This window comes from Podarcis filfolensis (genome assembly GCF_964270895.1).
Source record: "Podarcis filfolensis genome assembly, chromosome: 18".
In the NCBI taxonomy this organism is placed as follows: Eukaryota; Metazoa; Chordata; class Lepidosauria; order Squamata; family Lacertidae; genus Podarcis; species Podarcis filfolensis.
In genome coordinates this window covers 7857982-7883773 of record NC_139622.1, presented here as the reverse complement: position 1 = coordinate 7883773, position 25792 = coordinate 7857982, and the positions used below count along the sequence as shown (strand labels likewise).

Genomic DNA, 25792 nt, shown 5'->3' with positions numbered 1-25792 from the left:
ATGTATTACGGTCTTTTAATATTTTGTTGGAAGCCGCCCAGAGTGGCTGGGGAAACCCAGCCAGATGGGCAGGGTAAAGTTAAAGGTAAAGGGACCCCTGACCATTAGGTCCAGTCATGGCCGACTACTCTGGGGTTGCGGCACTCATCTCGCTTTATTGGCCGAGGGAGCCGGCGCACAGCTTCCGGGTCATGTGGCCAGCATGATTAAGCCGCTTCTGGCGAACCAGAGCAGCGCACGGAAACGCTGTTTACCTTCCCGCCGGAGTGGTACCTGTTTATCTGCTTGCACTTGATGTGTTTTCGAACTGCTAGGTGGGCAGGAGCAGGGACCAAGCAATGGGAGCTCACCCCGTTGCGGGGATTCGAACCGCCGACCTTCTGATCGGCAAGTCCTAGGCTCTGTGGTTTAACCCACAGCGCTACCCGCGTGGACAGGGTATAAATAATAAATTATTATTATCATTCTTTACCCCTTTCCCTGCAGATTTGGACGAATGCGCCGAAGGCATGCACGACTGCGAATCGCATGGGATGATGTGCAAGAACCTCATCGGAACTTTCGCCTGCATCTGTCCCCCTGGCATGCAGCGTCGGCCTGATGGCGAAGGCTGCACAGGTGGCCCCCTTTTCATTTTCAAAGAAGCCACAGCATTCTAGTCCTCATTACTGCGATGGAAACACGCAGGCAGGACCCTGAATTTCTGGGTCCAGAAGGGCCCTTTATTTATTTGCCTATTTCATTGACATGAAGTCCTTCCAGCTCGCCCCTCTTTATTGAACGAAGTGATATTTGGACGGAACTTTTGGGGCATCTCGTATCGCACTTGACCACGACCGCATACATAACGTAAAGGCTACATTTAAAGAAACGGACACTTGGTGGAATATAAATGTCTTGTTTCTACATTTTGCCTTTGGGAAGCTCTGTAAAATTTCATATCATCATCAATCTTTATTCCGGTTCAGAGACCCAACAAATCGTTACAAAGCAATACACAATTCGTACAGCCCACCTCCAGGCTAAACAAGCATTTTGTTCAGAATATAGGGATCATTGGTTCTTGCAACCACCGATAAAAACTTTGCCACTGCTAATGTTCTAGCGTTTGTCCAGTCTTCCGATAGGAACCTGACATAGCGAGCCTCTGATTTTCCCGGGAAAGGTACCGGCAAGGGTAGTATCAGTTCAGCCCTGACTTGGTCATATTTTACACAGTGCAACAAAATATGTTTTATGGAATCGATGTCTTGAGCACATGAGCAAAGTCTGTCCTGGTAGGGAACTCCTCTCAACCTGCCAGCCAACACTGCAGAAGGAAAGACGTTTAGTCTGGCTTTGGTGAAAAACCTTTGATAATTTGGTACATATAGAGTCGTGGGAGCTGTGCTTCTTTCCAAAAGACAGGTGGCGTGGAGTTAAGTCGGGTCAGGTTTTCAGGCCCCTTGTGGTGCTTCGACGCCTGAGGAGATACTGTATTTGTCGCTCTATAAGACGCACCAGACCATAAGACGCACCTAGTTTTTGGAGCAGGAAAACAAGAAAAAAATATTCTGAATCTCAGAAGCCAGAACAGCAAGAGGGATCGCTGCGCAGCGAAGGCAGCAATCCCTCTTGCTGTTCTGGCTTCTGGGATAGCAGCGCAGCCTGCATTCGCTCCATTCGTCTTATGGACGCACACACATTTCCCCTTACTTTTTAGGAGGGGAAAAGTGAGTCTTATAGAGCAAAAGATACGGTAAATTTGCCCCTCAGATGTACAGTCATCCCTCGGGTTGAAGTAGCTTCGGGATAAGTATTTTTGGGTTGCGTGCTGCGGCGACCCGGAAGTAACGGAGTGCGTTAGTTCCGGGTTTTGCTGCTCGCGCATGCGCAGATGGTCAAAATGATGTCACGCGCATGCGCAGAAGTGGCAAATCGTGACCCGTGGACGCGGGTTGCATTTGCTTCTGGATGCGAATGGGGCTCCGGAACGGATCCCGTTCGCATCCAGAGGTACCACTGTATAGTTCAACCTCGTGGCCACTGAACCGGCCCATAACAAACGTGAGGCTCACTCTTTGACCCAGTTCTAACCTCCTCCTTCTGTTCCTTGCTACCCTCAGATGAGAACGAGTGCCGGACCAAGCCAGGGATTTGCCCCAACGGGCGCTGCGTCAATTCCGTGGGCAGCTACCAATGCGACTGCAACGAAGGCTTTCAGAGCAGCCCCTCCGGCACCGAGTGCCTTGGTAAGCGATAACGGTTCTCGCCCAGCAGCTTCCTCTTGAGCTTTCGGTTGCAGTCGTCTCGTGGTGGCCTCGCGGCTGCAGTCGTCAGAGGATAGCCTGGCTGTGTTTCCAGCTCACAGGCGTTGCGTTGGAAGCGCTGGGGGAATTTGACCTTCTCCTCTTCCTGAGGGGAGAGAATTGAGGGCAGAGGCAAATTTGGGAGGGGTGAGAGGCTTTTGACATTGGCTCCACCCCCTGTGCCATCAGGCTCCGCCTCTAAGCCGCCAGACATAATGAGGCTCCACCCATCAGCGTCACTCCCCCATTGGTGCCATTAGGCAGCATTGTAGGGGGTTGAGGTAAAGGTAAAGGGACCCCTGACCATTAGGTCCAGTCGCAACCGATTCTGGGGTTGCGGCGCTCATCTCGCTTTACTGGCCGAGGGAGCCGGCGTACAGCTTCCGGGTCATGTGGCCAGCAGGACTAAGCTGCTTCTGACAAACCAGAGCAGCGCACGGAAACGCTGTTTACCTTCCCACCGGAGCGGTACCTATTTATCTACTTGCACTTTGACGTGCTTTCGAACTGCTAGGTTGGCAGGAGCAGGGACTGAGCAACGGGAGCTCACCCCGTCATTGCGGGGATTCGAACCGCCGACCTTCTGATCGGCAAGTCCTAGGCTCAGTGGTTTAACCCACAGCGCCACCCGCATCCCAGATAGGGGGTTGGGCTAGACCTTTTTTTTAAAAAAAATTGAATTTATATACCGCCCTATACCTGGGAGTCTCAGGGCGGTTCACATAATACAATCAAGATATAAAACCACAAAATACATAATAAAAACAAAAACCCAACAGCTCTATAAAGGTAACAGGGAACCAGGCAGAGGGCCTTCTCGGTAGTGGCGCCTTCCCATCAGATGTCAAGGAAAGAAACAACTATCTGACTTTTAGAAGACATCTGAAGGCAGCCCTGTTTAGGGAAGTTTTTAATGTTTGAAGTTTTATTCTGTTTTTAATGTTCTGTTGAGTGCTACCCAGAGTGGCTGGGGAAACCCAGCCAGATAGGCGGGGTATAAATAAATTAGTAGTAGTAATAGTAGTAGTAGTATAATTACAGTGGTATCTCGGGTTAAGTACTTAATTTGTTCCGGAGGTCCGTACTTAACCTGAAACTGTTCTTAACCTGAAGCACCACTTTAGCTAATGGGGCCTCCTGCTGCTACCGCGCCGCCAGAGCCCGATTTCTGTTCTCATCCTGAAGAAAAGTTCTTAACCTGAAGCACTATTTCTGGGTTAGCGGAGTGTGTAACCTGAAGCGTATGTAACCTGAAGCGTATGTAACCCGAGGTACCACTGTATATGATTCTATTTTATCAGTGCTCACCTGTGTTTCTGTAGAATGAAGTGGCAGAAATTTAGGATTTGGGAATTTTACCCGTTCCCAGATGTGTGTGTTGAATTAAACATGACAAGAAAGCAGGACTGGCATGAACGTGCATCAGTCAAGATTTCTGTGTTGTATTCCACACCCATATCATTAAATATATGTTTATATAAAGAATTACAATACCAGCACAGAAAGCTGTTTTTCTCTTTCTCTGTGTTTTACCCGCCCCCAGTAAATACGAGCTACTCCTGCACAGCAGGGGGGTGGACTAGAGGACCACTTGGGTCCCTCCCAGGCTCTCCCCAGCCCTCGTCCCACCTGGAGTTTGGTCCCACTGCAGGTTCGGTGGCGCACTCTGCTAACGGCCTACAGTTGCCTAGCATGGGTTGCCGGTGCCCGGGACAAGACCGGTATTGTTCCACCAACCTGTGACGGCACCGGCGTGGCAATTGCAGCCCGCCCATCTCCTTGACCAGCCCCCGCCCTCCATTTCTCCCTTTCCAACTTCAGTTTGACGCGGAGAGCAGCCATCGGAAGAATTTGAAAACGGAACAAAACAATAATATAAACAGCCGAACAAGATATGTGCCTTTGACCTGATGGAAGGTTTGGGGAGGGGGGAAAGAGTGGAAATTGAGGGACTTCCTGACTCTTGAGAGAGGCACAGACGGAGGGCGTGCTGTTCCCCCCCCCCTTTTGAAATTTTTGCTCCTGGTAATTTTGTGCCCGGGGCACACACCCCGCTACGCCACTGACTGCCGATCTCTTCCTCTCCCCTTCCCAGACACCCGCCAAGGATTCTGTTTCACCGAGGTGCTGCAGACCATGTGCCAGATGTCCTCGACCAACCGGCACCAGGTCACGAAATCGGAGTGTTGCTGCAACGGAGGGCGGGGCTGGGGACCCCAGTGCGAACTCTGCCCCTTTCCTGCCACTGCCCAATACAAGAAAATGTGCCCGCATGGGCCAGGCTACGCAACCGACGGGAGAGGTGAGCCTGTCAAGCAGGGGGCAGGATCCGTGGGCAAAGTCTCTGAGGCCCCCACCCCACCCTCTCCCTGACCGCAGCTGGCTTTGCATTGGTGATGATCCTAACCTAAGGTTATCAGATTTTTTTCAAAGAAACCGGGGGCACTGTTTTTTTTTTGAAAGGAGAAAAAAAATTATTAAAAAATGTTGTTTTTAAAAAAGTCGGGCTACCTTTGAAGGTGACCCAGAAACTACAACTAATGCAGAATGCGGCAGCTAGACTGGGGACTGGGGGCGGCCGCCGAGACCATATAACACCGGTCTTGAAAGACCTACATTGGCTCCCAGGACGTTTCCGAGCACAATTCAAAGTGTTGGTGTTGACCTTTAAAGCCCTAAATGGTGCGGTATCCCTGAAGGAGCATCTCCACCCCCATCGTTCTGCCCGGACGCTGAGGTCCAGCACCGAGGGCCTTCTGGTGGTTCCCTCATTGCGAGACGCAAAGCTACAGGGAACCAGGCGGAGGGCCTTCTCGGTGGTGGCGCCCGCCCTGTGGAACGCCCTCCCACCAGATGTCAAAGCAATAAACAACTACCTGACCTTCAGAAGACATCTGAAGGCAGCCCTGTTCAGGGAAGTTTTTAATGTGTGACATTTTAGTGTATTTTTGGTCTCTGTGGATGCCGCCCAGAGTGGCTGGGGAAATCCAGCCAGATGGGCGGGATACAAATAATAAATTATTATTATTATTATTATATCTTCTCCTCTGCGGGCAGTTCGCCGGGTGGCTGGGCGTGCTCGATTTGGGTTGCGGGGGGGTGGTCAGCGGTTCCCCCAGTTGACATGCCGGGCATCCCCGGTTCCCCCTTGGCAGTGGCAGTGGCAGCGGCAGCCTCAACAGCCCCAGCAGCCCGGAGCCAACCTGGTAGTGCAGTTGGCTCTGGCTGGCTTCAAGAGCTGCTCGCTGCCGTGGTGCCCGCCATTTTGCCTCGCCGGAAGTCCCCATATGATGTGTCTTGTGCCGTTGAACCAATCACACAACATTCATTCCCTACGTACGGGATTGCCTCTCCCGGTATGCCCCACGGAGAGCCTCAAGGCCCATAAATAGCAACACCCTAGAGGTCCCGGGCCCTAAGGAAGTTAGATTAGCCTCAACCAGAGCCAGGGCCTTTTCAACACTGGCCCCGGCCTGGTGGAACGCTCTGCCTCATGAGACCAGGGCCCTGCAGGATCTGATTTCTTTCCGCAGGGCCTGTAAGACAGAGTTGTTCCGCCTGGCCTTTGGCTTGGAGCCAATTTGATTTCCTCCCCCTCTTTCTTTTTTCTTTTTCCTTTCTCCTCCTGTGATGAGGCTGCATTTTAATATTTTAATGTTTCAATATTTTAATGTTGTATTTTAATCTTGTTTTTAAGTTGTATTCATTCAACTTGTTTTTATTATTGCTTGTTAGCCGCCTTGAGCCCGGCCTTGGCTGGGGAGGGCGGGGTATAAATAATAATAATAATTATTATTATTATTATTATTATTATTATTATTATTATTATTATTATTCAAAGCTCTTTCTTCGCTGCTTCTCCACAGTTTGTTGTGGCTGAAGCCGCACTCGGTAAACCTTGGTTTGCTTTTGCTGCAGAACATCTCGGGGAGTTTGAATAAGGCAAAATCAAGGAGACATACTGTATTTTTCGCTCTATAGGACGCACTTCCCCCCTCCAAAAATGAAAGGGCTGGGGAGGGCGGGGTATAAATAAAAATTATTATTCTTATTATTATTACTAATAAATCTAGAACACTTAAAATATAAATCCGGGGACATTAAATGAAATCCGGGGACATTCTGGGGACGGATTTTGTCCGGGGACAGATTTGGAAATCCGGGGACTGTCGCGGGGAAACGGGGACATCTGGTAACCATATCCTAACCATCGGCTCCTCTCCTCTCCCGCTGCAGACATTGACGAGTGCAGAGTGCTGCCCAACCTCTGCAAACACGGCCAGTGCATCAACAGCATGGGTTCGTTCCGCTGCCATTGCCGGCTCGGCTACACCAACGATATCACCGGCACGTCTTGCCAGGGTAAGGGTTTTTGCGGAAGCAGGCAGCCTGGCTCGAGCCAGCAGCCAGGCTGTCCTTCCCTCTGCACCCACAAAATACAAACCAGATTCCTAGGGAGTCCCTGGCAATTTGAGAGTCATCTCCATGTGTGGGTGTCAGGATCAGGTCAGCGATAACTCACAAGGTGGCTGCAAAGTTAAATCTTCACTCAAAGAAACCAGAACAGGCTTAGTGATCACAGCAACTCTCCCCAATGAGGACTTTCCCATGGCTCTCTAAGGCCCCTCCTCGGCCGGTTCCCTCACAAGCAATCTGAGACTTCTGCTCCTTGCCTGCCTTTGCTCCTCCTTCTTCATCCCTCTTCTGGTTCTGGGAGACCACGAGGGAGAGGAGCTGGTTGCAGCAGGAGAGGGAGACACCCTGAATTCATCACCTGCCTCATCTCTGTCTCTTGGCCTCCCTCCTCTCCAGCCCCTAATTCTGCACTGCTGTCTGGCACAGAATCTCCCTGCTCGCTAAACCCTATTACGCCTTCAGCTTCCGACACCTCCAGTTTTCTCCCTCTTTTCCCTCTGACCATTCCTCATGGACCCACCACCACTCCCTGGGCTCTGAGCCTTCTTCCCTTGTGGGTTCCCCAACTGGTGTCCACCCCCCACTCCTCTGCATCTGGCCAGCCGATGACAGCTTCCCAACAACACCGAACACTTCTGAACAGTCTCAAACGGGGCTGGCTCCAGATAGGGGGCAGGAGATAGGAAAGGATTAGAACAGGCATAGGCAAACTCGGCCCTCCAGATGTTTTGGGACTACAACTCCCATCATCCCTGACCACTGGTCCTGTTAGCTAGGGATGATGGGAGTTGTAGTCCCAAAACATCTGGAGGGCCGAGTTTGCCTATGCCTGGATTAGCAGAAGTGCAAGGCACCTCTTTGCTCTGTCCTCTGACGCCCAAGATGTGCGCTTTCAGTTGGAGGCCAGTTCTTTAAGCTATTTTGAATTGTTGCAACTCACCCTGGAGCCTAAGGGACGCGGGTGGCGCTGTGGGTTAAACCACAGAGCCTAGGACTTGCCAATCAGAAGGTCGGCGGTTCAAATCCCCTCGACGGGGTGAGCTGCCGTTGTTCGGTCCCTGCTCCTGCCAACCTAGCAGTTCGAAAGCACGTCAAAGTGCAAGTAGATAAATAGGTACCGCTCCGGCGGGAAGGTAAACGGTGTTTCCGTGCGCTGCCCTGGTTCGCCAGAAGCGGCTTAGTCCTGCTGGCCACATGACCCGGAAGCTGTACGCCGGCTCCCTCGGCCAATAAAGCGAGATGAGCGCCACAACCCCAGAGTCGGCCACGACTGGACCTAATGGACCTTTACCTTTACCCTGGAGCCTGCTGGTGAAAGGTCCGGCTGGCCAATTTAGATAAAATAATAATAAAATAATGGGGATGCGGGACAGGGCCTTCTCGGTCGTGGCTGCTCCCAGGGAACTATGGAACTCCCTGCCTAGAGAAGTTAGACAGGCTTCCTCTTTGTTGTCCAGCCAGGAGCTGAACACCTTTTTATTCCAACATGCCTTTAGGAACGGACTCTTTTTAAGGAAAGGGCTGGTGCTGCGATGTTTTCATTGCTATTATTATCTGTATTTTTCATGAGTCTTTCATATACAGCCGTACCTCGGAAGTCGAACGCCTTGCGAGTCAAACACTTTGGCTCCCGAACACCGCAAATCCGGAAGCGAGTGTTCCGGTTTGCGAACGTTCTTTGGCACCCAAACATCCGACGCAGCTTCCGATTGGCTGCAGGAGCTTCTTGCAGCCAATCGGAAGCCGCGCCTTGGTTTCTGAACGTTTTAGAAGTCGAACGGTCTTCCAGAAAGGATTCCGTTCAACTTCCGAGGTACAACTAATTCTATTGGTGTTTGATTGCACTTTGCTGTTTCTATGGTTTCATCTTTTTCTGTTTTGTCGTTGGTTTTGTACTTTGGAAACTGACTGGGGGAAAGGCAGGGCATTATTATTATTATTATTATTATTATTATTATTATTATTATTATTGCTGTTATATCATATTCGCTTCACCGTAGACCTAGACGAATGCAACCAGTCGCCCAAGCCATGCAACTTCATCTGCAAGAACACGGAAGGAAGTTTCCAGTGTTCCTGCCCGCGAGGTTATATCCTGCAAGAAGACGGGAAGACCTGCAAAGGTAACTAAAATTTGGGGGAGAAGCTGGGGTGCGAAATGGATTTGATCTTTGCAAACCCCAGCTGCCTCTGGAAGGCCCTAGGAACAGGCCACACCATAGCTGTCAACCGTCCCTTATTTGGCAGGAAAGTCCCTTATCCCAGCGCTGTGTCCTGCTGCTGTCCCTTATTGATGATGTCCCTTAAATTTCCCAGGTTTCAAAGGAAGCAGCTCCTCTCCCTCCCTCCCTGCCGGCCAGGGAGGAGGGAGGCTCCAACTGTGTTGCTTGGCTGTGTTGCTCACCCAATAAGGAGTCTAAGAACGACTGGGGGTGGAGCTTGCATGCCTTGTGCCAATCAAATCGGCCGCCTTGCCTGGGGACTCGCCTTTGCTCAGCGCTTCCCAGCGGAGAGGTGACGGTGGTTTTCCTTGCTGCATCCCCTTTGCCGGGTTACTGCGCTGTGGGAACCACCGCTTGAGGCTTCGTTTGGCTGCTGGCTGGGCTTTCTGCCTTTGGCTCGGAGGGGCTCGGAAGTCGAACATACCTGTGCTCTGAAAATCCCTTATTTTGGCTGCTGATCCCTTATTTTCAAATCTGTAAGTTGACAGCTATGGGCCACACGCACACCTTACCTTTAAAGCACTCTTGCAGCAGTGTGGTGTAGTGGTTAGAGCATCGGACTACAGCCAGGGTTCAAATCCCCGCTCAGCTGTGAACCTCAGGGGCCAGTCGCTGCCTCTCGGCGTAACCTACCTACCACCGGCGCTGTGAGGTGAGGAATGGCCAGAGTGAGAAATTATATGTTATGTGGAAGATAGAGCAAGCTGTTGTTCTCCTGCTCTGGGGTGCAGGACTTGAACCCAAGACTCAACATCAGGAAGAACTTTCTGACAGTAAGAGCTTTTCGACAGTGCAACGGTCTCCCTCGGGAGGTTGTGGACTCTCCTTCCTGAGAGGTTTTCAAGCAGAGGTTGGATGGCTGTCTGTCAGGGGTGCTTGAGCTGAGATTCCTGCATTCCAGGGGGTTGGACTAGATGATCGCCGGGTTCCCTTCCAGATCTACAATTCAACGATTGTCAAAAGTGCAGTTACGAGTTAGGAAAAGGCATACCCACTCGTCAGAGACCAGTGGCGGCAACAGCGGATGCCCAGAGTGTTAGAATTCCTGCTCCGTGATTGCAGTCACGGGATTGTTGTCTATCACATGACAGTGTATGTTTTGACTCCACAGAGTGGGAAGTGACGGAGACAGGATGTTTGTGTTACTGCGTTCCATGAAGTGGGACTATTGTCCTTTGTTCTTTTTCTCTTTGCTGTCTGATGCTAGAGAGAGAGGGAGCCATGTTGCAGTGCTCCGTGTGTGTTTATATGTAAATAAAGTAGACTAGCCAAAATGCCGAGTTGCTGAGGTCTGTTACGCAAGCTGTGCAACGGATCCCTAAGTGTGCCGGTGTCGGTTGGCATCGGTCGCTGTGATGTTCGGGCAGAAGAAAGCTTTTGAAGCTCCCGAACGATCGGCCAGGAGGGAGAGAACATGCCAGTCGGGCATGTGCCTCTGCCAGGGTCCTACTCGAGTGTAGGAAGAGCTCCTGACACAGAGGACTCCCCAGGAGAGGGGAGAAGAGAGGAGGCTGGGGGAACGCTCCACAAGGGAGGGTGTTCGAAAAGGGGTGAGGGGCTGCCAGCTCTGCAGGCAAGGGGGGACATAACTGGGCTCCTGAGCCCCACAGGGGTGCCGTGGGCAACCCTGGCCTCTGTCCCTCTTTCCTTCCCTCCTTCTTCTGATGCCCTCTAGCGTCTCTGCCTCCCAAAGGCTTGCACGGCTCTTTGTTGCAGCAGCCCTGGCTGCAAGCTCCCCGTGCGAATGGTGCCTCTGGGGCTGGCCAGGGGGCGCTGGGTGCCAGGAGCTGAGACGACCTCGGAGTAAGCAAGCAAGTGGGCGAGGGAGCCCAGTCCGCCAGCCCTTGCTGTTGGGAATGGGCAGACATGTCTGTGGGCCGGTGCAAGGAGCTGTCTCTCTTTGCGGGGCAGCTCAGAGACCAGGGGCTGCAGGAGCGGCTGCCCGGAGGACTCCCAAGGAGAGGGGAGAGGAGAGGAGGGTGTTTGAAGAGGGGTGAGGGGCTGCTAGCTCTGCAGTCAAGGGGGGGACAAAATTGGGTTCCTGAGCCCCACAGGGGTGCCGCAGAAAGAAAATTCAAGGGAGCCATGAACTCAAAAAGGTTGAAAACCTCTGCATTAAAGGGTACCATCCATTCATCAATATCAGTCTCTTGGTCACTGTTAGGGTGTCCTCGTTGTCCTTTTCCCAGTCTTGAGAGGTAGCGAAGTTGTCAGATTCGTCCCTCTGTAGTCTCGCCTCAACCCAGCCTCTGTAGGGTGAGGGCGATAACACCAGAGAGGGAGTGGTGCAGGAAAAACAACTTGCTCCTTAACTTGAAGAAAACAAAAGAGATCATTGTGGACTTTAGGAAATGTAAATTGAATATTCAGCCACTTATTATTGAGGGGAAGTGCGTGGAACAGGTCTCGGTGTTTCGGTTTCTGGGAATGGAGTTGAGAGACGACCTAACCTGGGGAGAAAAGAGCAAAGACCTGGTGAAGAGAGCACAGCAGAGGTTATATTTTCTGAGACTCCTCCGGAAAAAGAATCTCTCAAAGGACCTGTTGATGGCATTTTACCATTGCACTGTGGAGAGCGTACTAACTTAAGGTCTGTGTGTGTGGTTTGGGAGCTGCATGGTCAGGGAAAAAACAATGCTGTCCAGGGTTGTAAAGACTGCAGAGAGAATAATTGGGTGCACTCTTCCCACCTTGGATCAAATCTACGCTTCCAGGTGCCATAAGAAAGCGGCAGAGATAGCGCAGGATAGTGCGCTCCCCGGAAATGATCTCTTTCAGCTTCTGCCTTCTGGAAGAAGGTACAGGGTTATAAAAGGGCCAGGACTAGCCGTCTGAGAAACAGTTTCTACGCAAATGCAATTCTGGTTCTAAACGCAGCATAAGGGGTCTCTATAGTATAGTGTATTTAAAAATGGGGTTCAGAGTTTTTAGGGGGGTTTGAATGTTTTATGTAGTTTTTATGTAGTTTTTCAATTTCATTGTTCTGCATGGGACAATGACAATAAAGATATCGTATATTGTATATATTGCATATCGTAACTCGGCTCGTTTTCTTTACGAATCCAGACCTCGACGAGTGCTCCACAAAGCAACACAACTGCCAGTTCCTCTGCGTCAACGTCATCGGGGGCTTCAACTGCAAGTGCCCCCCTGGTTTCACCCAGCACCATTCTTCCTGCATCGGTGAGTTCCCCATGTGCTCTCCCAAAGGCAAGGGCGAACCTTTCCGGGGATGCCAGTTCACAAAGAGAAATAAATTTGCAGGGTCTCTATTGCACACATGTGCACGTAGACTGTAGTTCACCCCTCAGCCACCTGATTCCTGGACTTACCGTATTTTTTGCTCTATAAGACTCACTTTTCCCTCCTAAAAAGTCAGGGGAAATGTGTGTGCGTCTTACGGAGCGAATGCAGGCTGCGCAGCTGTCCCAGAAGCCAGGACAGCAAGAGGGATCGCTGCTTTCACTGCGCAGCCATCCCTCTTGCTGTTCTGGCTTCTGAGATTCAGAATATATTTTTTCTTGTTTTCCTCCTCCAAAAACTAGGTGCGTCTTGTGGTCTGGTGCGTCTTATGGAGCAAAAAATACGGTAACCATCCAGGGGTCCTTTACCTTTGACCTTTTTATCTGCCCCCTGCTGGCTTCAGGTCCATTCACCTGCTGCCACCCTGTAATGCGACCTCTGCAAGGCACTGCACCCACAGGCCAGCAGCGTAAGCAATGCACAAAGGTGCTTACTAGGAAAACATATATCTTGGGCAAGCGAGCCAAGCCGCACGCTCCGTAACAAAGCCACCACGCTGCCGTCCAGTTTGGCAGCCCTTTGCAATTTCGCCAATACGGGGGCGTTGTTGAACTGTGCTTGTGTCTACTCTAAAGTAAAGGTAAAGGGGGCCCTGACCAATAGGTCCAGTCGTGGCCGACTCTGGGGTTGCGGCGCTCATCTCGCTTTATTGGCCGAGGGAGCCGGCGTACAGCTTCCGTGTCATGTGGCCAGCAGGACTAAGCCGCTTCTGGCAAACCAGAGCAGCGCACGGAAACGCTGTTTACTTTCCCGCCGGAGTGGTACCTATTTATCTACTTGCACTTTGAGGTGCTTTCGAACTGCTAGGTTGGCAGGAGCAGGGGCCGAGCAACGGGAGCTCACCCTGTCGCAGGGATTCGAACCGCCAGCCTTCTGATAGGCAAGCCCTAGGCTCTGTGGTTTAACCCACAGCGCCACCTGCATCCCTTTAATGTCTACTATAGATGGGGCTAATACTTTTTTTTGTTGTTGTTCACGAGATCTCTCTGCTTTGCCCCCCCTTCTCCTCCTGCAGATAACAACGAGTGCACAGCACAGCCCACCTTGTGCGGGGTCAAAGGGCAGTGCCTAAACACCCCTGGGAGCTACAACTGCGAGTGTCAGAAAGGGTTTGCCCTCGACACCTCTGGAAGTAGTTGCGAAGGTATGTGCAGACACAGGGAATGGTCTAAAATCCCATGGCAATAACACACAAAGCTAGACCCGTTTTCCCCATGCTAAGCCAACCCAAACTCCAGGGGAAACAAAGAAAATTCCATGCTACGGAGCATAAGAAAAGGAGTTGAAAATATAAAGGTAAAGGTAAAGGTAAAGGGACCCCTAACCATTAGGTCCAGTCGTGACCGACTCTGGGGTTGCGGTGCTCATCTCGCTTTATTGGCCAAGGGAGCCGGCGTACAGCTTCCGGGTCATGTGGCCAGCAGGACTAAGCCGCTTCTGGCGAACCAGAGCAGCGCACGGAAACGCCGTTTACCTTCCCGCCGGAGTGGTACCTCTTTATCTACTTGCACTTTGATGTGCTTTCGAACTGCTAGGTTGGCAGGAGCAGGGACCGAGCAACGGGAGCTCACTCCATCGTGGGGATTCGAACCGGCGACCTTCTGATCGGCAAGTCCTAGGCTCTGTGGTTTAACCCACAGTGCCACCCGCGAGTTGAAAATATAGCATAAAATAAATAAATAAAAGCACACATTCTACTCATGTAAAAGCACACTGATTCCCAGACCGTCCGCGGGCCGGATTTAGAAGGCGATTGGGCCGGATCTGGCCCCCAGGCCTTAGTTTGCCTACCCATGCCTATGAGTCTATGATTTTCCCCACCTAAAACATGATCTCTCTCTCTCCCTTCTCGGTGCGCAGATGTCGACGAATGTGATGGGAACCACCGGTGCCAACACGGGTGCCAGAACGTCCTGGGAGGGTACCGCTGCGGCTGCCCCCAGGGATACGTCCAGCATTATCAGTGGAATCAGTGTGTAGGTAAGAGAACCACTGGGGGCTGGGTGGAAAGGGACGATAAGGGAGGCTCAACACACCTTGAAAGCCCTAACTGCCCCCTCGGCCCTGTAGCCCTGAAGGAGCGTCTCCACGCCCATCGTTCAGCCCGGAAACTGAGGTCCAGCTCTGAGGGTCTTCTGGCAGTTTCCCCCACTGCAAGAAGTAAAGTTACAGGGAATCAGGCAGAGGGCCTTCTCGGTGGTGGCACCCTCCCTGTGGAACGCCCTCCCACCAGATGTCAAAGAGAACAACAACTACCAGACTTTTAGAAGACATCTGAAGGCAGCCCTGTATAGGGAAGTTTTAAAAGTTTGATGTTTTGTGGTGTTTTTGTATGTATTGGGAGCAACCCAGAGTGGCTGGGGCAATCCAGTCAGATGGGCCGGGTACTAAGAAGAATAACAAACAACATACTATACCAAACATAAGCGTAGTAGTAATAATAATAATAATAATAATAGATGTTCTGGTGTTTGTTGCTGTTTTGTTAAGATAAAATAAATTAAAATTATTATTATTACTATTATTATTATTTTCCAACATGTGTTTGGCATATTTTTAGACATTTTTGCTAGTTCAAGCAGTGTTAAGTACCACCTAAATATTATTTTCATCTAGTTGTCTTTCAAAGTATAAAGGTAAAGGGACCCCTGACCGTTAGGTCCTGTCGCGGACGACTCTGGGGTTGTGGTGCTCATCTCGCTTTATTGGCCGAGGGAGCCGGCGTACAGCTTCCGGGTCATGTGGCCAGCAGGACTAAGCTGCTTTTGGCGAACCAGAGCAGCGCACGGAAACGCCATTTACCTTCCCACCAGAGCAGTACCTATTTATCTACTTGCACTGTGTGCTTTTGAACTGCTAGGTGGGCAGGAGCAGGGACCGAGCAACGGGAGCTCACCCCGTCACGAGGATTCGAACTGCCGACCTTCTGATCGGCAAGTCCTAGGCTCTGTGGTTTAGACCACTGCGCCACCCGCGTCCCTTTTCAAAGTATAACATGCAGTAAATGCCAAACCTTCCGTAGTCTCTCCCATGTGGTAATCGTTATCATCATCATCATACCCCACTCATCTGATGAGTGGCTTCCAGCATATACAAAAACGTAATAAACCATGAAACATTAAAACAATTGTACCAGTCGTATTAGTATCATCAGAGAGCACCTGCTTGGTGTGCAGAAAACAGGGCCTGCCCAACCAGTTTCGCCGCCTGAGGCAAAACCGGAAGGTGCCACTCCTGCCGAAGTCTTGTAGCAGCAGCTTCCAGGTTCTGGCAAGGTTTTGTCCATTGCTCACCACTTCTCTGACGGTGCCCCTTGGAATCTGGCCCCAAAGGCGGATGCCTCGGTTCGCCTGATGTGCGGGCCGGCCCTGCCAGAAGGTCCTGGGTCAAGGGGCCCTTGTATAACCAGCCGTATAACCACCCTTTCGGCCACAGACGAGAACGAGTGCTCCAGCTCCACGGCCTGCGGCTCAGCCTCCTGCTACAATACCCTGGGAAGCTTCAAATGCATCTGCCCGTCCGGCTTTGACTTCGACCAGGCCTTTGGGGGCTGCCAGGATGTGAACGAATGCGCCGCGGGCGGGAGCCCCTGTAGCTACGGCTGCTCCAACACAGAAGGCGGCTACTTGTGCGGATGCCCCACCGGGTACTTCCGGGCAGGGCAGGGGTAAGTTCAGCAACGCCGGCAGCCTCCGATTCGCGGAGCAAAACAATTGGACCTACAAGCGGGAGTGTTTGGGGGCTGGGTTTGGCTTCCTCCGACCTTAGCCCCTCCAAATGGAGGGCCGAGGGGTCTTGCAATGTGCTCCATCATACAATGATCGAAGATCAATGTCAGGGATGGGCCCAGCGAAGGGGAGCGGTAGGGGGAACCCACCAGGGACATAATAATGATGGGAGCTGAAGTGGTTTGGGGGAAAGGGGGGAAACTGAAGTGGACCTAAAGGTAAAGGGACCCCTGACCATTAGGTCCAGTTGTGACCGACTCTGTGGTTGCGGTGCTCATCTCGCTTTATTGGCTGAGGGAGCCGGCGTACAGCTTCCGGGTCATGTGGCCAGCATGACTAAGCCGCTTCTGGCGAACCAGAGCAGCGCACGGAAACGCCGTTTACCTTCCCGCCGGAGTGGTACCTATTTATCTACTTGCAGTGGTGTGCTTTCAAACTGCTAGGTTGGCAGGAGCAGGGACCGAGCAACAGGAGCTCACCCCGTCATTGCGGGGATTCGAACCGCCAACCTTCTGATCAGCAAGCCCAAGGCTCTGTGGTTTAACCCACAGCACCACCCGCGTCCTAGAACCACAGAATTGTTGATTTGGAAGGGATCCCGAGGGTCATCCAGTCCAACCCCCTGCAATGTAGGAATCTCAGCTAAAGCATCCAGGACAGATGGCCATCACAGAAGGCCCCCAAGGAAGGAGAGTTCACTGTCTTTCAAGGCTGTTTGTTCCACTTGCTGTCAGAAAGTTCTTCCTGAAGTTTAGCCTTCATCTCCTTCCTTGCCATTTGAATCCATTGCTTCGGGTCCCGCCCTCCAGCGCGGGAGAAAACAAGCTTGCTCCCTCTTCCGTATGACAGCCCTTGAGATATTGGAAGATGGCTCAAATATCTGTGCTGGGCCCGGGGGTAACCCGAGTAACGCGGTCCAGGTCCAGTCCTGAATCCAAGGGTTCAGCAAGGAGTCAGTCCGACAGGGCCAAGGCAGGAAACCAGGCAAGGTCAAGTACAGGATCTCAGGCAGGTTCTGGCAAACAGCAACGTAGCTCCTGCAACCTGGGGCAGGGTCCAGCAGCCTTTTATCTCTGTCGGGGTAACGGCCGGTCCTGATTCCCCCGGCGACTCACCTCCCTGTCTCGCCCGAAGGTGAGCACTCCTCCTGTGAGTACTCAGGTCTCTCCTTCTCTCAGACCTTAGTCTCTGCAGCTCGGGAGACGTCAGTGGGTTACTAGACCCAGGGGCCACCTCTGCCTCCCCTGACCCAACCGGTAGTGGAGCAGCTGTAAGTGATGGCCCAGCTGAAGGCAACGAGGTCATCCCCACATCTGGAGCCAGGGCAGGCTCAGGCCCCTGACTCGGCCCAGCTGGTGCTTGCTGCAGGGAAACCTGTGCAGAATGGGGCTCTTCAGAATCAGGCCCCAGACTAGGTTCAGATGCCACCTGAGGCAAAGGATCCGGTGCGGACTGAGACTCCTCTGGGTCCGAGTCCAAGCCCAAGTCCCAGGCCATCACAATATCTCCCTCTCAGTCTCCTCTTCTCCAGGCTAAACATACCCAGGTCCTTCAACCGTTCCTCATCAGTTTTGATTTCCAGACCCGGTTTCACCCCGATCGCCCTCCTCTGCACACCTTCCAGCTTGTCAATCTCCTTTTTAAATTGTGGTGCCCAGAACTGGACACAGAACTCCAGGCAGGGTCTGACAACGGCAGAACAGAGCGGGACTATTACATCTGGACACTTATGTTGATGCAGTCAAGAATAGCATTCGCCTTTTTTGCTGCTGCATCACACTCTTGACTCATGTTCAGCTTTTGGTCTGGAAACCAAGCCTTATGAGGAATGGTTGAAGGAGCTGGGCATGCCTGGAAAACATTTCAATGTCCGTTTCATAGGCATTGCTTTAGTTTCACTTTCGTTTTACATTCACTTCTAGTTTATGCGCTTCTTTTGGCTGCCCTGATTTCTTTTCTCTTTTTTTTAATCATCTTTATTAATTTAAATTACACACATATACAAGGAATTTACAACAAATTTACAATCTCATATTACAAAAAGAAAACTAAAGGGGGGAAAGCAATTAAGAAAGAAGAAAGAAATTACAAAAGGAAAGAAAAAACAGTTTTACTTACATAGAAAAACATAATCTTCCTTGTTAACACTTAAATAAACACCTAAATAAAAAGACTTCTGACAAGACGAGGCTGTCCTGATTTCAGTGGGAAAGCCCAGCCTGCCTTCTGCTGCCTCGCAACGTCGGTGTTTTCTATCCAAATATTTGCAGGCCTTTCTGAGACACCGCCGGGGGGACCCCAGCTGACAAATGTCAGGGGATGAGAAGCTGTTTAATGCACAGTTTGTTCAAGAGAGTTACACCCTGTCAACTCGCCCTTACTTTAAATGGTGGGACCGCCTCGCTGTTCAGAAAAGCACGGTTTGGAAAGACGGAAGCGAGTGTGAGTCCCTGACATAGCTGTCAGCCGTCCCTTATTTGGCGGGACAGTCCCTTATCCCAGCGCTGTGTCCTGCTGCTGTCCCTTATTGATGATGTCCCTTAAATTTCCCGGGTTTCAAAGGAAGCAGCTCCTCTTCCTCCCTCCCTGCCGGCCAGGGAGGAGGGAGGCTCCAACTGTGTTGCTTGGCTGCGCTATTCACCCAGTAAGGAGTTTAAGAATGACTGGGGGGTGGAGCTTGCCAATCAAATCGGCCGCGTTGCCTGGGGACTCGCCTTTGCTCAGCGCTTCCCAGCGGAGAGGTGACGGTGGTTTTCCTTGCTGCATCCCCTTTGCCAGGTTGCTGCGCTGTGGGAACCACCGCTTGAGGCTTCGTTTGGCTGCTGGCTGGGCTTTCTGCCTTTGGCTCGGAGGGGCTCAGAAGTCGAACATATCTGTGCTTGGAAAATCCCTTATTTTGGCTGCTTTTCCCTTATTTTCAAATCTGTAAGTTGACAGCTATGGTCCCTGACAATCCCCTCTCTGTTGCTTGCTTGCTTTTTGAACTGCAGGCACTGTGTATCGGGGCTAGGATTTGGCAAGGAAGCTTACCTCCCAGCGCCCCTGGAGGAGGAAGATGAGGAGAATCTGCTGTCGCCCGAAGCCTGTTACGAGTGCAAGATCAACGGCTACCCCAAGAGAGGGCGTCACCGGAGGAGCGTCAATGACACCAACGAGCACCAGGTATTTGGGGAGGGGAAGCTGGCGGGTGGAGGGAGAGAGATGGGGCACCTCATAGCTGAGCAGAGATGCTCTTGGGGCTTCCCAAACTCGCCTGCTCTTGCTTCCAAAGTGGAACTGGCACCCGAGGAATATTGCAGATACAGCGTACCTCGGTTTTCATGATCCGTTCCGGAAGACCGTTCGACTTCTGAAACGTTCGAAAACCGAAGCATTTACTTCTGGAAGCGTTTACTTCTGGAAAACTCAATACGGAAGCTGCATGGCACATTTGAAAAGTGATCAAAAACCGAAGCAGTTATTTCCTGGTTTTCGGCGTTCGAAAGCCGAAACGTTTGACTTCAGAGACGTTCAAAAATCGAGGTGCCGCTGTACACTGGATGCTCGGGTTGCGAACGTGATCCGTGCAGGATGCACGTTCGCAACCCGCAGCAGCTGCAACCTGCAGCGGCGCATCTGCACACATGCAGGTTGCGATTCGACGCTTCTGCGCATGCGCCTCTGCCGAAAGTAACACGTTGTCAGCTCTTTTCAAAAGTAAACATTGAACATATTGCGATGCAAATAATTTCATTGCTTTATCTTTTCCACAACCGAGCTCTGCGTGAACTTTATGAAATAAATAGCCCCTCCCTGGCCCACCTCTGACCTCTCTTCTCCTCCTTTTCCTCCCTCCCCTACCGTGCAGAAAACGGGCGTCAGCTTGGCCAGCATCGATGTGGCCTCACCAGTGGTGGTGGCTCTCAACCTCTCCGGCCTGGGCCACAAGGAGCACATCCTGGAGCTGCTGCCGGCCGTGGCGCCGCTGGAGAACCACGTCCGCTACGTCATCGCCCAGGGGAACGAGGCGGGTCACTTCCACATCCACCAGCAAGACGGGCTCAGCTTTCTCCACCTGGCGCGCAAGCGGGCATTGCCCGGCACCTACCAGCTGGAGATCATCAGCGTCCCGCTTTACCGCAAGCGCGAACTGCAACACCTGGAAGCCCTGAAGGATCACGACTACCTTGCCGGGGAGCTGGGCGAGGCCCTCAAAATGAGGTTGCAGCTCCGCCTCTTTTAACCCTGCCCTTCCCGAGAGACACACCAATGAAGCCAAGGGCTCAGGCTGCGCACCACCAACGACACACCCCGGGAGAATCTGCGCCTCTCCCCCCCTTGCGCCGGTACCCCCCCAAACCTTGCTGCCGTGATGGGAGGGCTTCAGGGCAGCCCCCGATCTGGACCACAACAAATCCTGCTCTCCAAAACAAAAACGTTTTTCAGAGGGCTGTTCTCGCCACTGCCACCACCTCCTGCCCCACGGAAGACAGCCTCCAGGGAACGGCAGTGGTCCGGACCCGGCAGGCGAGGAAGCCCCCCTCCCTTGCTCGCCTTGGGTCCCCCCCCGTTTCACGCCTCGCCTTGGCATCCCAGTGGCCCTCCTCCTCCTCTTCTGCGAGCACTGAGGACTTATTCACCTCCCTTCGCGTCGGAAGGGAATGGCAGCTTCCGGTCTCCACTTTGCGTCCGGCCCGCTATTACACTGGACTCCGGGGTTTTGTGTGTGGGTGCTTCGCCTGTCGGCAGCGGTTGGGGAAAGGCAGCCAGGCCTGCACCAGATCCAACCTCTGCAGGGTCCTCCAAAGTGCACTAGAGTTCCTTGGACAACATTGAAGTGCATTGCGCCACTTATGGGGACCAAAGCGAAGAGGCAGAGCTGCTGTGTTTCCGTGCATCTTGGAGTCACATACCTGGGCGAGGGGCGGATGTTGAGAGCTTCTCTCCTTCCCTCGGCACTGCATATTGCCTGCTTTAAACCTAACTGGACCTAACGCAGCTGCTCTTAAGCGTTAGATGTATGATCTGTGTCACCCCTGCAGAGCTGGCATGCACTAGAGTTAATTGAACAGCAGCCATGTGCATTGCGCAGCAAGGGAAACAATTTCCTCATTACCTCCGCAGCAAGGAATGTGTTCGACCCTCTGCGGAAAGGGAAGAGTTTGCAAACGGGGGGCCAGTTGTTCTTGCGTGGTAGGGACCAGTTTGAAAATGTGACACGCATTGTGAGCGAGAGTCACACCAGGCCCCTAAATTGAGGGAGTTTAACACGCCTCCATCTGTTTCCTTAACGCAGAGAGCGCTAGATGTCACACAGCAGAGAGAAGTTAATATTATCTGCTCCCTAACTTGGGTAGAAGTTACCAGGGGTCTGTCGAAATAAAGGTGGGTGGAAAGAAATCATATAGCCGTTGTGTCCTGGGTGGAAACAAGGGAGCAGACTTCATAGATCATAAGTTGGAAGGGTCTCTGAAGATCATCTAGGCCAGGCATGGCCAAACTTGGCCCTCCAGCTGTTTTGGGACTACAGTTCCCATCATCCCTGACCACTGTTAGCTAGGGATGATGGGAGCTGTAGTTCCAAAACAGCCAGAGGGCCAAGCTTGGCCATGCCTGATCTAGGCCAACCCCCCCTGCAATGCAGGAATACGTAGGGGGGAATATCCATGCGGGGATCAAACCTGCAGCCTTGGCGTGATTCGCACCAAGGTCTAACCAACTGAGCCAGACAAGGCTTTGAGCAGGGGCAGGCACCGAACCCCACTGATGCCCTCATCAGGAGCATTCCTGGACTCCCAGAAACCATCTACAAAGAATATTTTTTTTGCATTTAGACAGGGGAAGCGAGTTTTCAAGATGCTTCACGTACGTTATCTCAGTGAAACCTCACAACAGCCCTTTAGGGTAGGTTAGCATTATTGTACTCCCCTGGGGTTGAGGTGAAACGTGAATTAGGCCCCTGGCAAGTCAAATAATCCTAGAATTGTAGAGTTGGAAGGGGACCATCAGGGTCATCTAGTCCAACCCCCTTGCAATGCAGGAATCTTTTGCCCAAGGTAGGACTCGAATCCAAGACCCTGAGTTGAAGAGCCTCGTGCTCTGCCAACTGAGCTATCCCAGGCTCAAGCAACCTCTCGCACAGGGCTTAAATCTTATTTTGTGGCTCTGGTTGTGCTCTCAACCGTCCAAAACACGTTTAAAACACACAGAGAGAATCCTAGGAACCGTAGTCAGTTGAGGGTGCTGGGATCTGCGGCTCGGTGGGGGGTGAACTACAGTTCCCAGGAAGTGTGCTTTGAGCGCATGGTGCAAATGTGACCTCTCTGTTGCTGCTGCTGCTGCTTAGGTCAGTGTCCGATTGCCAACGCGAAATAATATGGGGGATAATGGGAACCATTTCGGACACTTGGCAGAAGCTGTGGGAGTTGTAGTACGAAACATCTAGGGGGAACCAGGATTGGAGAAAGCTGACCTGAACCCTTCCGTGCGATTGCGCAGCTTTAAGGCTTACCTGCGAACGCACCCGATGAGAAACTAGCAACAGTGGCCTAATATAAGGAAGGAGGGTGTCAAGGACTCTCACTGTCTCGTGGTGTGCCCCATCTGAGCAAATGAGGGGGGCCTTATCCGCCAATCTCAGTCCGCCCCCAGCCAGCCTCAACTTGCCTGCCTCCTTGCTGCCAGTCTGGGCTTGGCTCCACGTCCCATGGGCTCTGCCTCTTGCCTCTGGCGCCACCTACTGCTAGCCTCCCTCCCTGCGGCCACCTGCTTCAGAGCAGGGTTACTGAATTTGTAGTGGGAAACGTGGCTCCAAGAGGGGTCAGAAGACCCCCCCCCCACGCCACCCGCAAGGCCTCTGCCCCCACCCCTAGCCCCTGACATGCTTGTGCCCGGCACAGACCCCCTAGATGGAGACCGACAGACTCAGGCGTTAACCCGGAAGTGCCAAAGGGCACCATCTTCTTATGCAGCTATATTTTTCATTTGGGGGGGGGGTTCCTCTTCCTCCTCCTCTTCCAGCAAGAATCTCCCTCTGATGCCTCAGGAACCTCAATGTGCCTCAGCGGAATAATGGGTATAAATAACGGCTGCCATACAGCGATGGCAGGGGGCACACAAATGCGAATTGATTCATTCACAAAATTCATTCACTCACAAAATTCATTCACAAAATTCACTCACAAATTCATTCATTTACAAAATTCATTCACAAATTCATGCATTCACAAAATTCATTCACAAAATTCATTCACAAAGCCCCCCAGCCATGTCAGTCTGCGTGGATTTGAGGGTGCAGGAGCAAGGTTGCGAAACACCTGCTTAAGGTTTTGCCATGGCAATGCTGCAGCTATTTTAATTCGTTGCCGCAAAAACCGGACCTGAAACAGCGGCCGTTCTCCGATTCGGAGTTCTAGGGGTGCAATCTTGCTCAGGTTTTCTTTTTCCCCTTTTGTGCGCGCCCTCTGACTGCTTGACACCTCTTCAATTGTCACCTCTGCCTTCCCTCCGTTAGGTCTCCTGAGGTCCACACAGGCCTAGGGATGTGGGGTAAGGGAAGAAATTTCAATTCCATTTGCATCTCAGTGAGCGCCAATAACGTGAACCGAAGCAGGGCCATCCTTTGAAATCCGCGCTTCTCCGAATTTTGCAACCGTTCTCCAGGCAAATCGTGTGTGCAAATATGCACGCGATTAGGCGGAAACAGCCAAAACAGCAGCAACAAACCAAACCCCACTTCACATTAAGGGGAAGCGCTTTCGAAAACGCGCCTGTTAATCAAAATGATGGGCAAAGCTAGGTGTGAGAAATTTGCACCGAAATGCTCGTGACTTTTCACGAGGGGGCTTAAAAAAGAAAGGAAGTTGCAAATGGCTGCAGAAATGTGGAGAACTGGATTTAAGATTGGGGGGAAAGAGAGAGGGGAACGGAAACTGACAGGTTCACCCACCCCTGTTGGAACGGAGCTCAAGTTGGGGCATTACTGGAGGGGAGAATCCCCTAGGACAGCGGTTCTCAACCTGTGGGTCCCCAGATGTTGTTGGACTACAACTCCCATCATCCCTGAGCTCTGGCCTTGCTAACTAGGGATGATGGGAGTTGTAGTTCAACGACATATGGGGACCCACAGGTCGAGAAGGTCTGTCCTAGGAGGAGGTGGCCGGTGCTGGTCCGTTCTGGATCTTTCCCGTTCCTTCCCTCCCTTTGTTGTTTAAAAAATATGGGTGTCCGGAGGTGGACTTGGGCTCCTTTAAAACTTGAAACCCCTGGACCTCCCCAGCTCAGTCCATGGCGGGCTTGGGGAGCCGGACTTCTCAACACGACATCCTCTCTCATAACCAATCTTTCCTGCCTCGTTTCGTCTTCCGTACTTGTTTTTGGGTTTTGCCAAATGGTGCTTTTCCCCCTCCCTCCGATTCTTATTAATATTATTATTATTATTATTGATGATGATGGTAATCCATTAGCCAAGGGGCGCGGTGTTTGCGTGTGCAGAGTTGTGGTCCTGATCTCCTCCGCACAACGACCGTGACTTTCCTTCCGTGCACCGGCGGAGGGGGAGCAGGGGAGGGGTCGGCCGCACACGGCACTGAGACCGAGACCCGGCCGCCTGGGGGGGCCCGACTTTTTCATTTTGTATCATGAGCGACGGCAGCAATAAAGTTATTTTGGGTTAAAGGTCTGTGGCGCTCTCCTTGTTTCCCAAACGCTTGGACTTGACATCTCTAAAACAGGCTCTTAAGATGGGGGGGTGCGTCCATGCACTTGCTTAAAGGTAAAGGGACCCCTGACCATTAGGTCCAGTCGTGTCTCTATTTTCCAGGGACCAGTCTCAGATTTACAGAAGCCGTCCCGGTTTCTGATTTGACCCCGGAACATCCTGCTTCTCTCTATTTTCATCGGAGAAATGTTGGAGGAGATGGAATGGCCTTGGGGGTACATGAATCAGCTAGCAACATTACTAACGGAGAAAAACAAATAGGTGCGCTGGGGTGGTGGGGGTGGGGGAACTCAGGAAAATTAAGGATCATTGTAGAAAAGCAGATTCTGGGCAACAGTCTAGGAGCAGAGCCGCCATTGCCAAATCGTGACCAATTTGCCTGAGTTCTAGATTCAGGTAAGTAGCCGTGTTGGTCTGACGCGGTAAAGGTAAAGGGACCCCTGACCATTAGGTCCAGTCGTGGCCGACTCTGGGGTTGCGGCGCTCATCTCACTTTATTGGCCGAGGGAGCCGGCGTACAGCTTCCGGGTCATGTGGCCAGCATGACTAAGCCGCTTCTGGCGAACCAGAGCAGCGCACGGAAACGCCGTTTGCCTTCCCGCCGGAGCGGTACCTATTTATCTACTTGCACTTTGACGTGATTTTGAAGTGCTAGGTTGGCAGGAGCAGGGACCGAGCAACGGGAGCTCACCCCGTCGTTGCGGGGATTCGAACCGCCGACCTTCTGATCGGCAAGTCCTAGGCTCTGTGGTTTAACCCACAGTGCCACTCGTGTCCTTTGCATCACTATTAACACACACATATATATTTCAAAGTAGGATTATTTTGGTTACTGCAAGCTGGCAGTAGCATTCCACGTGCACCCACCTCTATTGTTTTCCTGTCATATTTGCCAATTTTTTAGTGGGGGGGGGGCAGAGAGACAGTGCACAAGAACCCTTTCGAAACATTGCACGTATCCACAGGAGGGCAGGCGTAAAATATCTCCACAATGGCTGGGTGCGCGGAGATCAAAGAGGAGGCAACAGGCAAATTTAGCAACAAAAGGCAGCTTTATTTCATGGTGAAAGAGGTGCTGGTACCCTTCTTATAGAAATAGCTCCCTGTTCTCAACACACAGAAGAAGAAGAGTTTGGA

General features: G+C 52.0%; 1 protein-coding gene and 1 long non-coding RNA gene across 4 annotated transcripts in view; one reads left to right on the top strand and one right to left on the bottom strand.

Annotated features, from left to right (window-relative positions):
• Nucleotides 1-21495, top strand: part of FBN3 (fibrillin 3) — a 156253-nt gene extending 134758 nt beyond the window's left edge. For all 3 annotated transcript variants that reach the window (XM_083594312.1, XM_083594314.1, XM_083594313.1), the window contains 11 exons: nucleotides 487-618; nucleotides 2106-2231; nucleotides 4384-4590; nucleotides 6525-6650; nucleotides 8705-8827; nucleotides 11993-12109; nucleotides 13245-13373; nucleotides 14090-14209; nucleotides 15665-15896; nucleotides 18948-19119; nucleotides 19805-21495. In XM_083594312.1, coding sequence (XP_083450438.1) covers nucleotides 487-618; nucleotides 2106-2231; nucleotides 4384-4590; nucleotides 6525-6650; nucleotides 8705-8827; nucleotides 11993-12109; nucleotides 13245-13373; nucleotides 14090-14209; nucleotides 15665-15896; nucleotides 18948-19119; nucleotides 19805-20179 — 1859 coding nt within the window. In that variant the 3' untranslated portion in view covers nucleotides 20180-21495. The remainder of the gene's footprint in view (nucleotides 1-486; nucleotides 619-2105; nucleotides 2232-4383; nucleotides 4591-6524; nucleotides 6651-8704; nucleotides 8828-11992; nucleotides 12110-13244; nucleotides 13374-14089; nucleotides 14210-15664; nucleotides 15897-18947; nucleotides 19120-19804) is intronic.
• Nucleotides 21496-22936: 1441 nt separating this feature from the next.
• On the bottom strand, nucleotides 22937-25441 carry LOC310753655. The gene is made up of 2 exons (XR_014543428.1): nucleotides 23135-25441; nucleotides 22937-23087 (listed from the first exon to the last, which is right to left on the bottom strand). It is a non-coding gene; the product is annotated as an uncharacterized lncRNA (long non-coding RNA).
• Nucleotides 25442-25792: the final 351 nt, after the last annotated feature.